General features: G+C 51.2%; 2 protein-coding genes across 4 annotated transcripts; one reads left to right on the top strand and one right to left on the bottom strand.

Annotated features, from left to right (window-relative positions):
- Positions 1 to 49: 49 nt before the first annotated feature.
- Positions 50 to 6,061, top strand: Spag7 (sperm associated antigen 7). Its single transcript, XM_005067474.4, has 7 exons — positions 50 to 199; positions 4,686 to 4,753; positions 4,976 to 5,064; positions 5,165 to 5,249; positions 5,364 to 5,453; positions 5,556 to 5,712; positions 5,808 to 6,061. The coding sequence occupies exons 1-7, from the start codon at positions 115 to 117 to the stop codon at positions 5,915 to 5,917; spliced, it is 684 nt and encodes a 227-aa protein (XP_005067531.1). The 5' UTR covers positions 50 to 114; the 3' UTR covers positions 5,918 to 6,061.
- Positions 6,062 to 7,267: 1,206 nt separating this feature from the next.
- Positions 7,268 to 13,750, bottom strand: Eno3 (enolase 3). Of its 3 annotated transcripts, none has more exons than XM_040749038.1 (12): positions 13,210 to 13,750; positions 12,060 to 12,146; positions 11,704 to 11,799; positions 11,514 to 11,572; positions 11,299 to 11,368; positions 10,802 to 10,935; positions 8,843 to 9,065; positions 8,552 to 8,749; positions 8,156 to 8,357; positions 7,650 to 7,758; positions 7,499 to 7,557; positions 7,268 to 7,416 (listed from the first exon to the last, which is right to left on the bottom strand). In XM_040749038.1, exons 1-12 carry the CDS (start codon positions 13,343 to 13,345, stop codon positions 7,347 to 7,349), a joined length of 1,443 nt encoding a protein of 480 aa, XP_040604972.1. In that variant the 5' UTR covers positions 13,346 to 13,750; the 3' UTR covers positions 7,268 to 7,346. The 3 variants fall into 3 exon arrangements, with proteins under 3 accessions (XP_040604972.1, XP_005067534.1, XP_005067533.1); XM_005067477.4 differs by lacking the exon at positions 13,210 to 13,750 and adding an exon at positions 12,742 to 12,880 and having other exon boundaries at positions 12,060 to 12,256; XM_005067476.4 differs by lacking the exon at positions 13,210 to 13,750 and adding an exon at positions 12,742 to 12,849.
- Between the last annotated feature and the right edge of the window lie 1,038 nt (positions 13,751 to 14,788).

The following is a 14,788-nucleotide window of genomic DNA, read 5'->3' as shown; positions in this document are numbered from 1 at the left end:
GCAGCCTGAAGCGGGGCGGGGCAGCGCGGTTTTTCGCTTCCGACGTGTTTCCGGCCTTAAAGGCATTTCGCCCTTCCCTTTAAGACGCGCCGCCCCCTCTCAGTTATTCCCAAGATGGCGGACCTACTGGGCTCCATCCTGAGCTCCATGGAGAAGCCACCCAGTCTCGGTGACCAGGAGAGTCGGCGCAAGGCCCGAGGTGAGGATCCCAAATTCACAACCGCATATCTTCGCCCAATTCTTGGGACCACACTCTTCCCTCTTTGAACAATGCCACCTCCTGCCCTAAAAGACCCCTCACAGGCCACTTTTGAGACCCTCAGAGTCCCTAAAAGGCCTGCCGGCCTGCCCGCTGTTCTTTGCAAACAATGATTGGCTACCTTAGCCTGTCTCCTGCCTCCTGTCTCTTCTTCCCGTCCTGGCCTTCTGCAGTCCTTGTTTACGATTGGCCAACGGGCCCGCCTGTCTGCTGGTGGCGAGCTCTGATTAGTAGGATGCCTTTCTTCCGATTGGAGGATGTTGTATCCATAGCATCGGTCCCATGTACCTCCAGTTCTATTACGATTAGGTTTAGGGCACGCCCATCCAACAGTCTGTTCCCCTCTATTGGCTAGCTCAACTTACAGCTCTACCTCCCAAGTATTCTCCTTCTGACCTACCTCAACCTCAGCACCTCCCATTGGTTAGCTGGATCCTCCTTTCTTTATGCCCCTCCTCCTCGAGTTAACCCAGTCCCTCACACTTCTGTTCAGCAGCCGTTCCCTAACTATGCCATAAAATTCCTGTGCTTCCCGAGGGGTAGTGGTGTTGATTGGAGGGTTGAGAATGGATCGCAGGTTCCGGTTCGCCCGTGCCTCCCCCACTCCGCCCGCCCGTGCCGAGTAGCTAACCAGAAAGCTTGCTGGAGTTTGGCAGCCAGGGTAGGGCGCGGCCCGAAGAGGCCTACTCAGTGTTGGCTCACACTCTGGCGAATGAAGGACCCTAGAGGAAGGACAGACAGCCGTGGGTGCACCCAGCTCTCAAACACGTGGGCCCTGACCATGGACAAGTCTCATACCTGACACTTGCTTCCCCGTCTGCCCAAAGGAGGCAGGACAGGCAGGATGCCTTCAAAATGTTCGAGGATTGTTAAATATTCATCTGTAGTCCCTAATTTACAAAACTTGTGGAGCCAAAGATAACCCATCAAGGAGGTTACAGACAGTTTAATAACCGGTTAAGTGCTTTGAGAGAAACATATGTAAGAGAGATTAATTGGGATGGGGAGGGGGTCCCAAACATTTCTGAAGTGAGCTGAGTACCAAAGAAAAGGTAATTTAGTGAAGAGAATGAAGTCTGTTCGAAAGCTCCAGGAAAGCAGAGTTTGATAGGAACCGGGAGCTGGAATGACTTTGTTCAGATGAATGGCTCATCAGCTGGCAGAAGAGGGTCTTCAGCTCCTTGCCTGGGGTCTCAGGTCACTAAGTAGCTGAATTTGGAACCTAGTCGTGCCTTTTTAGTCCCATTTTTAGCCTATATTCTTGAGCATAATCTTAATCTATCTCCCAAGTTGCAGAAAAGCCTGGAAAATCAATTAGAAAACAATGAATGGTCAAGACAGTGAAGTCAGATCGGTGGGAGTCTCGGGTCTGTCAGGCCCTGGCCCTGCAGTGTAACTGGGCAGGAGGTGAACAGGGTCCCTGTCTTCCAGCAGCTTAGAGCCTGGAAGGAGGGGGTAGGGAACGGGACCAAAAAAAAAAAAAAAAAAAAAACCCGCAAGTCTTTTCCAGTGAATGTGCTTGGAGCCTACAGGAAGAAGTCTTGACTCATAGTGAGAAATCGGTGTTTGCAAGAGGAGGAAAAGCATTCCAACTAGAAGGGACAACATATGCAAAAGCGTGACGTGACTAGGGAGCAGGAAGAGGTTCAGTGCCGCTTCGGGGACCCCAGCCCTGTGGAAGAAGTGAACCTAGGGTTTTGAAGTAGCAAAAGAGGAACAGGAGGAAGAGGCATATGCCAAATTTCTAAGAGGCAGTAAACTCAGATCATAGAAGAAAACAGGCAGGATAAGGGAACAGGGTAAGGTAGTCTGGGCAAGGAATGTTGCTCAATCAGAGGTAGAACACTTGCTTAGCATGCGAAAGGCCCGAGCTTCAAGTCCCAATACCATATCCGGCAATCCTAAGCTAGTATGGTGGGTCTGTAAGTTTGGGGCCAGTCTGGACACCATAGTGAGTTTCAGGTCAGCCTGAGATGTAGAATAAGATCCAGTCTCAAAGTTCTGGGTAGGGAGAGAAGGCAGACAGGCAGGCAGGCACTGCTTTTATGGTTGGGGCTGTAGCTCAAGTGGCAGAGCTCATCTTTAGGTTCAAGACCCTGAGTTCAGTCTTCAACATTCCCCTTTAAAAAGTTGCATCTGCCCACTAAGGGAAGAGGGGTTGGTCTGGTACAAAAGGGGAAGAGCCTTCAGTAAGAGAAAAGAGTTCATTTAACCAACTTTGGACACCTAAACCCCTCAAGAAAGTGCGATGTCTTAGTTAGGGTGCCTGTTGCTGTGATAAAACACCATGACTGAGCCGGGTGTTGGTGGCACACCCCTTTAATCCCAGCACTCGGGAGGCAGAGGCAAAACAACATGACTGAAAGCACTTAGTGGGTATTCTAGCCCAAAGTTCCAAATTTCTTCTACAGTCCCTCAGTAATCCCCCTCCTCAAAATAGCCAGGTTTGTCTGAATAGTCCACTCTCTGGTACCAGTTTCTGTCTTTGTTAGGGTTTCTCTGTTTTTTTTTTTTTAACATTTTTTAATTATTTATTTATTATGCATACAGTTTTATTTTGTTTTTTTATCTGTGTACATGCTTGTACCCCAGGAGAAGGCATCAGACCTCATTATAGATGGTTGTGAGCCACCATGTGGTTGCTGGGAATTGAACTCAGGACTTCTGGAAGAACATGCAGTGCTTAACCTCTGAGCCATCTCTCCAGCCCCTTTGTTAGGGTTTCTTTTTTTTTTTTTTTTTTTTTTTTTTTTTGGTTTTTCGAGACAGGGTTTCTCTGTGGCTTTGGAGGCTGTCCTGGAACTCACTTTGTAGACCAGGCTGGCCTCGAACTCACAGAGATCCGCCTGCCTCTGCCTCCCGAGTGCTGGGATTAAAGGCATGCGCCACCAACGCCCGGCTTTGTTAGGGTTTCTATTGCCGTGCTAAAACACAACTTGACCAGAAGCAACTTGGGAAGGAAAAGGTTTGCTTCAGCTTACAATTCCACATCACAGCCCGTCATCGAAGGAAGTCAGGGCAGGAACTGAGGCCATGGAATGCTACTTCCTGGCTTGCCAACCTGCTTTCTTATATACCCTAAGACCACCTGCTCAGGGGTGGCACCACCCACAATGGACTGCCTCCCCCCACATCAGTCATTAATCAATACAGTCCCCCCAAACTTGCCTACAGGCCAGTCTTAATGGAGGCATCAATTACAGTTCCTTCCTCTCAGATAACTTTACCTCGTGTCAAGTTGACAAAAATCAAAGCAAAGTCAGGACAGGTGAGAAAGGCACCAGATGAGCCATTCCATTTCAGCACCATCCTGACCTTAGAAGTATGAAGGGGCCGGGGCTGGAGAGGTGGCTCAGAAGTTAAAAGCACTGCCTGCTCTTCCAGAGTTCTTGAGTTCAATTCCCAGAAACCACATGGTGGCTCACAACCACCTGTAGTGAGATCTGATGACCTCTCTGGCCTGCAGGTATACATGTAGGCCAAAAAGTGTATACAAAAATAAATAAATAAATAAATAAATCTTAAAAAAAAAGTATGGGGGCTGGAGAGATGGCTCAGAGGTTAAGAGCACTGACTGCTCTTCCAGAGGTCTTGAGTTCAATTCCCAGCAACCACATGGTGGCTCACAACCATCTACAATTCAATCTGGTGTATATGCAATAAATAAATAAATCTTTAAAAAAAAAGTATGGGGGGGCACTATAAAATATAGGAAGCTTGCTGGGCTGTGGTGGTGTGCACCTTTAAGGCAGAGGCAGACTGATCTCTGTGAGTTTAAAGCCAACCTGGCCTACATACAGAGTTCCAGGACAGCCAAGGCTACATAGAGAGAGATACATAATATATATGAAATTAAAAGCTGGTTGTGGGAGTGCACACTTTTAATCTCAGAACTCCAGAGGCAGAAGCAAGCAGATGCTTGCAATTTTGAGGCTAGCCTGGTCCACATGGTGAGTTCCAGGCCAGCCAGGGCTACATAGTGAAATGTTGTCTCCAAAATAATAATTACATAGAGAGATACAAAACTAAATAATTTCCCCTTGCCGGTAGACAATGAGTTGAAAAACTTGTCACTGAAGCTATTCTCACTTCCTTAGGTGCCTTACAGTCCCTTTTATACTCTGGGCATTAAGTAAATGCTAATTGACTGTCTTGTGGGGTTGGTAAGTGGGGTGTGTGTGATTCTAGTCTGTGTGGCTCCTACCACACTCAGCTCTGGAAAGAGGAAACTTTCAGCCATCTTGGTACTCTGGGGCTTAGCACAGTGTCAGGTTGTGTCACGCAGGAAGCATCAAAGAATACTTGGTGAATCAACACTAACCTCCTGTCCAAGCACAGCACTTCCGTGGTTAGCAGACACCCCTGGAGCCTGACCAACTCTACCTATGCTTCAGCCGTGTCCTCACGCTGCCCTTTCTCACCCTAGAGCAGGCTGCCCGCCTGAAGAAACTACAAGAACAAGACAAACAGCAAAAAGTGGAGTTCCGTAAAAGGGTGAGAGCAACTGGAGAGGTCAAAGGCAGCTTCTGGAAGGACTTGCAGTAAGAGCTGGAAGACTGAGGACTTGGTCATATTGACAGTGCCTCCAGAGAAGAGGAACTAAACGCCAGTGACATGGGGACTGGGGAAGCAGTGGGAGGTTTGAAAAGGCCATGGGCCCAGGAGATTCTTGGGTGGAGCTGTCATCTCATGCCCTCCTCTCTTGTTTCTCCTAAGATGGAGAAAGAGGTGTCTGATTTCATCCAGGACAGTGGACAGATCAAGAAAAAGTTTCAGCCTATGAACAAGATAGAGAGGAGCATACTGTGAGTGTCTCTCGGCTTGTGGAGGCAAGTGGGCAGTGAAGGGGCCACTGGGGACCAGGGCCCTCATGGCTCACCGCTCTCTTCTGCCTTCCTTCTCTAGACACGATGTGGTAGAAGTGGCAGGCCTCACATCCTTCTCCTTTGGAGAAGATGATGACTGTCGATATGTCATGATCTTCAAAAAGGTAAAGGCCTGCTCCTCCCTCTCCTCTCAGCCTGTCTCTGCTACCTGAGGGAGGGAGAGGAAGGAGATCACATATATATTTGACCTCTGATTCTACCTTTCCCTTCATCCCCAGGAGTTTGCACCCTCGGATGAAGAGCTGGACTCCTATCGTCACGGAGAAGAGTGGGACCCCCAGAAGGCTGAGGAGAAACGGAAGCTAAAGGTGAGCTGTGCCTTGCAGGTCCTGGAGCCTATAAACATCACCTGGAAGAGGCCAGCTGGGGTCAGGGACTTGAGCACAGGTGCCTCACCTCTATGCCCTTAGGAGCTGGCTCAGAAACAGGAAGAGGAGGCAGCCAAGCAGGGACCTGCGGTGGTGAGCCCTGCTAGCGACTACAAGGACAAGTATAGCCACCTTATTGGCAAAGGAGCAGCCAAAGATGCAGCCCACATGCTACAGGCCAACAAGACCTATGGCTGTGGTGAGCTGTGGTGGGAGCTGGGAGGCATGAGAAGAGCATGGCTGGGGGAGGGGAGCAGAGACTGAGGTCTTGTCCGCTCTCCCCTCTGCTGCCAGTGCCTGTGGCCAACAAGCGGGACACTCGCTCCATAGAAGAGGCCATGAATGAGATACGAGCCAAGAAACGTCTGCGGCAGAGTGGGGAAGAGTTGCCAACTACCTCCTAGGCATCACACCCAACTCCCTTTGACCTCCAGCAAAGCAGGGGCATGGAGGAACAAGGCTGCTGCTATCAGGACCCATCCTGGAGCCCCATCTCGAAACTATGAGGTCCTACCAGCTGTCATTCAAGCTGGAGGAGAAGCAGGTGTTTATCACTGCTGCAACTTGGATGTATGGTTGGTGCGAGTGTGTGTAAGAGTGCAAATGTATGGGTGGGTATTTAATCTGTATTATTCTCTATTATCCTTGGAACTTTCTTCCCCATGGGGCTGGGGTTACTTTACATTGAATAAATACTGTTTTGACCAGGTGTTCTGATTTGTACATAGAAATGTGAATACTAAGTCCATAGGCAGAGAAGCCAATTATTCCCACTATTACTGTGACGTTCACGTTTTTTTTTTTTATTTTGTGGTGCTAGAGATTAAACTCAGGGTCTCATGAATATTGGGCAAGCACTCTTGTCACTAAGCTGGGGTGGAGTTCTTTTGAATTTATGTGTATGAATGTTTTACCTGCATGTAAGGATGTATACCATGTGCATGCCTGGTGTCTGTGGGGGTCAGGAGGGCATTGGAACCCTAGAACTGGAGTTACTGATAGTTGTGAGCCACTAGGTCAGCTTGGAATTGAACCCTGGTGCTTGTAAGAGCAACAAGTGCCCTTGGCCACTGAGCTGCCATCTTTCTAGCCCCCTAAGCTTGGAATTTTGGGACAGGGTCTTACTACATTGCTCAAGCTGCTTTGAAATTTGTTATCCCATCTCTGTCTCCCAAGGCCTGAGGTTACAGATGTGAACCACCACACCCAGCTAAGATACAGTATTTTAATGCTGAAGCCAAGTAGCCTGGCTTTGTGTCCTAGCTCTACCAGTTGCTAACTCTGCTGTGTTGAATACAGTATATTTAATTCTTTCTATCTTGGTTTTCTTGTGTGTAAAAATGGGACAAGAATGGTAAGTGTCTGATAGGACTGTTTCAAAGCTTATGAACACTTGCAGACTCTCACAAGCTCCATTACCAGTTATCCTCACGAAGCACTCAGTCTGGCTGCATCTTGTTCCAAATCCCTCATGCTGGGAGCATCAGGACCCTGAGTCCCTCTCTGTTCATTGCTGCCCACTCAGTAGCTGTTTCCTCATTCCACAAACACCTCTCCAGTTCCTTTTCACATAGAGAATTTGCTTTTTCTAGCTTCATTCCAAAATGTGAATTTCTCTGTTTTATATCACTTCCTTGTCACAGCAGGTTACATGTCACTCTTTGCCTCTTCCTCCTTCCACCTGTCCACTTCCTGTCCTTCCTGGCTACCTAATCATCCTGTCTCTCCTTCCTTCCAAGGAGCACAACATGATCTCGTTTGGCAGTGTTTATTTCAGGGAGAAGGGCTTGAAGGCCTGTATTTGTTCTTTGGAATCCTGGAGCCTTCAGCTTCTCATTTGGCCTTTGGATTACGGAACTTCCGTCCAGCAAAGACAGCTTTGTCTCCAAGAGCCTCCTCAATCCTATAATAAAAAAATCAGAACTGCTATCTTGTAACCAGGAGTGCCTTCCTCTCCCACTGCCAGGCCTCTGTACCCACTATACCTCATGAGCTGGTTGTATTTGGCCAGACGCTCTGAACGGCACGGGGCACCAGTCTTGATCTGAGGTGGGAAAGGGATTTGAAGGGGTTGGGTTGGGCCCAAATGAGCAGACTCTAGTGGTTGGATACTCAGTAAAGGGAAGGCCTGAGTACCTGTCCTGTGCAGAGTCCCACCACGAGGTCAGCAATGAAAGTATCTTCAGTCTCCCCAGAGCGGTGGCTCACCATCACCCCCCAGCCATTAGATTGTGCCAGTTTGCAGCTGTGTGGGAAGAACATTTGATGAGGCCTTGGGTGACCTCAGTAAGAGAACTAGGGGCAAGGCAGGATTCTCCCTTTGTTTTGGGCAGTGGGCACCACAGGAAATGCAGCGCCTGAGTTCTCTGGGAAGCGGGGGGGGGGGATTTCTGCTCTTGGATTAGGGTGGTCAGAAGATGGTAAGAGTGCAGTATGGGAGGGAGGTAAAGGGACATGGCAGAGCACAATGGCAAAGGTCTTGGGGACAAGCCAAGGGTTAGTCATAGCCTTGGGGTTAGGAGTGCTATAGACTTGGGTGGATCAGGTTCCCAAAGAAGGACAGACTTAGGGCAAGAACAGCAGCAGTGGGTTGAGCCGGAGCCGAGCGTGGCCACTCTGAGCCTGAGTTGGGAGACACTCACGCCTGGATGGATTCTGTCACTGAGCCAATCTGATTGACCTTCAGTAACAGGCAATTGCAGGCCTTTTTCTCAACAGCCTGAGCAATCCTCTTGGGGTTGGTGACTGTAAGGTCATCTCCCACAATTTGGATGTCTACTCCGGAGAGGAATGAGGTCCACGTGGCCCAGTCATCCTGGTCAAAGGGGTCTTCAATGGAGACCACTGGTAGGGGTGTGGGAACACAGTTGGGGTTAGAGATAGGGCCGGATGGAGGGATGACAAGAAGTAGAGGTTAAATGGAGGCTGTGATGGAGCTGAGGATGGAAAGGACGGGAATTGTGACGAAGTCAAACATGGAAACCAGTGTCAGGCAACTGCAGAAGACTAAGGGAGGTGGGGAGCACATGAAGTCTCACCAGGATAGTTCTTGATGAAGTTCTTGTACAGCTCCCCAAGCTTCTCCCCACTGATGTGCCTTGCAGGGTCGTCAGGTGACTTGAAGTCCAGATCATACTTCCCATTGCGATAGAATTCAGATGCTGCCACATCCATGCCAATCACCACCTTGTCTGGGTAGCCAGCTGCCTGAATGGCTGTCTTTAGCAGCTCCAGGGCTAGGAGAAGAGCAAGAAATGACCTGAGATGCCAGTGTCCTTCCCACCTCACGGGAACCCAGGTGGTCGATGCCCCCGGATGCTCACACTAACCCTCATTGTTCTCCAGGATGTTGGGCGCAAAGCCACCCTCGTCCCCCACATTGGTGGCATCCTTCCCATACTTGGCCTTGATGACCCCCTTGAGGTGGTGGTAGACCTCAGCGCCAATGCGCATGGCCTCCTTGAACGAGCTGGCTCCCACTGGCAGAATCATGAACTCCTGCATGGCCAGCTTGTTTCCAGCATGAGAGCCCCCGTTGATCACGTTGAAGGCCTGAGACAGGAGGACACAGTGCTCAGAACTGGGTGGCATGCGGGGTCAAAGGTGAGAGGGAACTGGAGGTAGAAGCTGGACTCTGCTCACTAGCTGAGTGGTTTAGGACGTGGAATGGTATGCCTTTCCCTCATTTCTACAAAATGGTTATAATGCCTACTTCCTGTAAACTCTTCTGAAAATTAGGAGAAATAAAACATAAAATTCTTAACATGTGCCTGATGTGGAATGAAATAATTTTAGGGCATTCTAAATAAACTAGCTTGGTTTACTCTCAAACACCTCTATTAACTATACATTCATTAATTTCTTTTTTTATGGATGACAGAGATGAGTAAGGCATAGAGGTTTCTTTTTTTTTTTTTCTTTTTTTTTTTTTTTCAAGAGAGGGTTTCTCTGTATTGCTTTGGAGGCTGTCCTGGAACTCGCTCTTGTAGACCAGGCTGGCCTCGAACTCACAGAGATCTGCCTGCCTCTGCCTCCCCAGTGCTAGGATTAAAGGCGTGCGCCACCAACACCTGGCTGGCATAGAGGTTTCTAAGATCACACAACTAGAAAACAGGCAAGGCCAGGGTCTGAACCCAGCAGAGGTCTCTAGAGTCCATGCTCTTTCTTTGGGGGGTAGATGTTTCAAGACAGGGTTTCTCTGTGTAGCTCTGGCTGCCCTACAACCCAATTTATAGACCATACTGGCTTCGATCTCACAGAGATCCACTTGTCTCTGCACCTCGAGTGCTGAAACTATAGGCATGCACTACCACCACCCATGTTCTGAACACAATCTTCCTTAGTAAGTAACACTAAATGGTGATATTATAATTGAGATTAAGTTCTGCCCAGTCCATGCAGGGCTCCAAGGCTGGAAGTGACAGATGCAGTAAGGGGATGAACAAGAGACAGAATAGACACACAGACAGAAAATCTGGAGAGTGAACAGACTGAGCTCTCTGATGGAAAAACCTCAGCACTCTAGAAGCTCAAAGTGTTTATTATACAGAGCTCAGCATATTTGTCACAGAGTTGAACAAAGAAGCAGGGTTACTGCACACATATAAACAAGGAGGTGGGGTTCATGGTATACAGCTGGACCAAGGGGACAGGGTTAGGGGATCTCAGCAAGAGCACTCTCTGTAGGGCAGCAGTCTTCAGGCCATAAACATCCAAGGGGGAGGGAGCTGTGGTGGACATATTATGTACACGCTATCAACACAGGCACCTGGTCACCAAGGAAGGCTTTACCATGCCTCTGAACCTTAGCCCACGGGGCAAGCTTTGCTGTCCCTCCATGGTCTGAGGCTCTGGGGTCTTTGACAAGGCTGGTCCATGTCAACACACACATTCACCCAGGACTTTCTACACTCAGGGCTTTCTCTGCACCTTACAAAATTCAAAGTTACTACTAAGAGGGCATTGACTTCATACAGAGTTGGAGGATGCACAGAGATACTGAGGTCCTTGCCCTGACGACACTTTCAAAACTGATTGGAGGAGTGGGGTACAAAGACAGAATGAGGCCTGAGCAACCAGTCTGAGCCTGGAATGTGGAGGAACTAAGGGACCTAGGAAGGGGAGGAAACCTCAAAAGGCTTAGCTTTAGGTTGTGGGAAAGAGATCTCATTTCAATGCTTCTTTGCAGCCAGATGTTAAAGGTAGACTTCCTAGGGGGTGCTACTCAAACATTCCTGGCTGGGGAGGGGCAGGCGCCACAGGGATTCAGAAGGGACAACCATACTCACAGGCACAGGAAGTACAAGATCAGGATTCCCCGCAAGATCTGCGATGTGTCGGTAGAGCGGGACCCCTTTCTCAGCTGCTCCTGCCTTACAAACAGCCAAGGACACACCCAGGATAGCATTGGCCCCAAACTTGGCTGGAGGGAGGCAAACAGGGAGAAAGGATGAGAGTTCTTCCAGGTTTTTCAGTTAATTCCTTGAAAATTTTGGTCACCCCAGGAAGAAGCTTCCTAAGCCACTGGACATTAAGATTACATTAACTCATCTCTTTCCTGGCCTGCAGACTTCTGGGAGTTCACCCCCTCCTCCCCAGGCCAACAGCTTCACATGTGTCTACTGCCAGCCAGGCCGGGCAGAAGGCAGGCATCAGGAAATGCCTGCGGAATGAATAAAGGGCTATCCAGCTACGGTGTGCCCTAAGATGTGGGACACAGAGACAGGCCGGCCAGCTGCCAGTGGTGCCCCAGCCCTGCTGCGTGCGTCTCCAGCATGTCACTCACACTTATTCTCTGTCCCGTCCAGCTCAATCATAAACTTGTCAACTTTTTCTTGATCCACAACACTTAGTTTCTGGAGGAGGCAGAGGTCAGAGTTCTCAGGAGCCAGGTAGTGTACAGGATGAAGGATATGCAACAGTATTTGCAATGGGGCTACCTGGGGAGAGGGGCAGGGTCACAGGGAGGGTGGGGAGAGACAGTGGGGCTCCTCCACTTGCCTTTTCCAGCAGAGCAGGGCCAAGAGTCTTGTTGATATGCTCCACAGCCTTCAGCACTCCTGGAGGCCAGAGAAGGGGTTCAGATTTCTGAGGGGATTAGGCCTCTTCCCATGTGGGGTGCTTGGCTTTGGGTTCCAGTCTTGGATGTGCCCACACAGGTTCCTCGTGTGTTGGGTTAATCTTTGCTCACCTTTCCCCAGGTATCGCGATTTGTCTCCATCTCTTAGTTCCAGGGCTTCATAGATACCTGTGGAAGCTCCACTGGGCACAGCTGCTCGGAAGCGGCCTGGGCAAGAGGAACCGGCAGATCAGGGGGTCTATTCACAAGGGCCTGGGGTCACCTCCCTGGACTCAGGGACGGAAGAAAATACAGAGCCTCCCGTCTCCCCCAGCTTTGTGGCCAGGAAGAGAAGAGGGCCTATGAAGGAGTCTGGGGAACAGAACCTCTGACAAAGGACAGGATGTGGTATACAACTCTTGGGAAGGAGCAGGTGAGGTTGGGGGTTTTCTGAGGCAAACCAGTTCATTTCAGCAGGCATGTGTTACCCTTGGCGGTGTGCAGGTCCACCTCCACGGTGGGGTTGCCCCTGGAGTCCAGGATTTCTCGAGCAAAGATTTTTTGCATGGCCATGTCTGCACCACAAGAGATGAGTGAGCGAGCGTGGACAGCTGATCCCTTGAGGAACTAGAAATCCCTTGCCCTTTTAAGAGTCTTCTCCACCCCAAGAAGGCAGGTGCTGGAGCTAAAAATACCCCATAAAAAGGTCACAGACCAGAGGCAGGCAGGCCGGCCCCTCCCCCACCCTCCCCCACTCAGAACGGCTCTTGTCCCACCCTCCACCCTGAGAATCGAGGGCTCACGACTTTATAAACTCCCCAGATGACACCACTCCCTGAATACTTCACCAAGCTTACGCCTTCTTCTTCCACTTTTCTGATTAAGTACCTGCTTGCTCTATCTTCCTAGTCCTCAAATCCTATCTGGTTCCTCATTCCAAAATCCTAGACCCCAAAGGCTCTGTCTGGCTTACTTCTGTCTTATCTACTTCCCCACCGTCAGCGCCTCCTTTCCTGTCAGTACTCCAGCACTCCCCAAGTCTGCTTGCTCCACCTGACCACTCTCTTTTAAGTCCCCTAGCTACAGGAAGAAAAAAGCCCACACTCCCCTCACTTTCCCCAAGTCAGCAGCACCCAACACCTGCACACCATGCAACTGGTTTTATCAAACCTGCGATGCCTTCGCGGGGACTGTGAATGAAGCTTCTCTAGGTGGCAGCTGGGACAGTGTCAGCTCACCCCTTCTCAGGCTGGGCATTTATCCTCAAGCCACCCTGTCCCCCAGCCAGCCCCGCCTCTCATTCCATCCTCCCCCCCTCCACACCAGGCCTGCAGCCAAATGCCCACTACTGCCCAAAGCAGATCCTCTGGCCTGGATACCCCTTCTCAAAAGCTAATGCATACCCCGTACGTTTTATTTCTGTCCCCCAATAAACGTCTCAACTTGGAAGTCCACTCTTTCTTGGAGGGGCTTCTGATAGGAGGGTCTCTCTCCTCAAGCCTACATTCCCCTCTCGCAAAGGTTAAAGAGGAACTAATGCCCTTTAGGGAAGGCCGGGGGTAATCTGAGCCCTGCAGGCCGATGAGGGGGCCTGAAGAAGGGGGTTGTAAGACTGGCAGGCACACGTGCTCCACTCACTCAGAGGCAGGCCGTGGAGGCCACGCAGTTGGGGGAAGGAATCAGAGATGCTGAGCCAGCTCTGTGGTCTAAAGTTGACACCACTCCGCCAAAGAAGGCAAGCGCTTTGCTCTCTCAGGGTCCTCATAACGGTCATGTCCGCACCACTCCACCCTACCCACTTTTGGCCAGAGAAGGGCGATGAGAGAGGCCAGGAGACGAATATAGACCGGCACTGAGCGCTGGCCCGGCGCCTAACAGATTGTGCTGGGGCAGCACTTAGGGCCCAGCGTGAAGCCTAGTGGTCAGGAACTGTTTCCCCCCACCGACTGTGGGCGCCTCGGCGCTCAACCCTCGTCTCTCAAAGAATGCAGCTGCATCACGAGTGGGGGAAAACCATGAATGAACGCTAGAAGGGGATGACATTTTGGCGGCCGCTCTGTCCATCCTTTTGCAGCATGGCAGGAAGTGAGTCTCTGCACTCGGTAACTCTCCACTTGGCGGGGCGAGGGCGAGTGAGGCGGATCTGGCCCGCGGAAGCCAGGCAGGCTGACGGGCCGGTGTCCCGGGGCGCCTCGGCTTCTCACCCGCCGGCGCTGGGGCGGGTGACTCACTGGCCGGCCAGCTCCTGATCGCTCCTCCCTGTCTGCCCTCCCCTCGGGGTCGCCCTCCTCGCCTCCGCCTCCACCCTAGGGTCCTCACCTGCCCCGTCCCAGTCCCGCCCCTCCCCCCCTTATCTCGCGCCGCTCCCTGCGGGACTTTTCCACCCGGGGCGGGAGGCGCGCAGGCCAGAGGTCAGGGGATGGCGGGCGTAGAGCGCCGCCACGTGCCCCAGCGCAGCCCCGCCTGCGACTCAGCCACGCGGCTGTCGAAGAACCTGGGCTCGGGGGCGTGGGAAGCCAGGATTTTGGGGGTGGACATCAGGGAACGCAACGGGGCTCCAGAGACGCAGCGAACGAAGTCCTTACACCGGGAGGGTCTACAAACCCTGGCGCCCCTCCTCCGAGGGACCGGAAGCGGCCGAGCCCCTCGGCTGCAAGGGTCCCGAGTGACTCATTTACTCCCGCCAGCCACACCGGCCTGCTGTCCCGTCCGCTCCCCACCCCCGCCCCCGGCGGCTAGTAAAGCTGAACGCACACAGTACTTAGAAAAAGTTTTACGGGGTGGGGGGAAGAAAAGCCCAATGGGCCCAAAGTAGAAGGGACTTTCCCCTTCTTGTAGAAGTTGCCATCATCGGTACTTTCGTATTCTTCCGCCTTGAAAAGAGTCCCGCCTGTGTCACCCGGCAGGCGCCCCTGTTCAGTGACCTCTGTAGAGAGGGTTCAGGAGTAGGGCGAGGCTCTGAGCTGGAGCGGATCCAGCGATGGAATAATAGGGATGCACTCGAATAAGCCCAACATGTGCGTCCCCGGCAAACGGTTGGGATCAGGTGCCCTGGTTGGGGACCTTTATCACTGAAACTGACCAGAGTATTACATCAAATTTAGTTTTGTTCCCTAATCGTCTAAATAAAAACTAAAAAGTGGAGCAGGCGGCAGCGCACACCCCAGGGCCTCTGCCCGCTCCACCTAGTGGGGACGCTTCTTCCATCCTAGGAAGG

This window comes from Mesocricetus auratus, unplaced genomic scaffold (genome assembly GCF_017639785.1).
Source record: "Mesocricetus auratus isolate SY011 unplaced genomic scaffold, BCM_Maur_2.0 Super-Scaffold_100007, whole genome shotgun sequence".
Classification (NCBI taxonomy): Eukaryota; Metazoa; Chordata; class Mammalia; order Rodentia; family Cricetidae; genus Mesocricetus; species Mesocricetus auratus.
The sequence above is the reverse complement of the archived record's forward strand: the minus strand, read 5'-3'. Positions and strand labels throughout refer to the sequence as shown.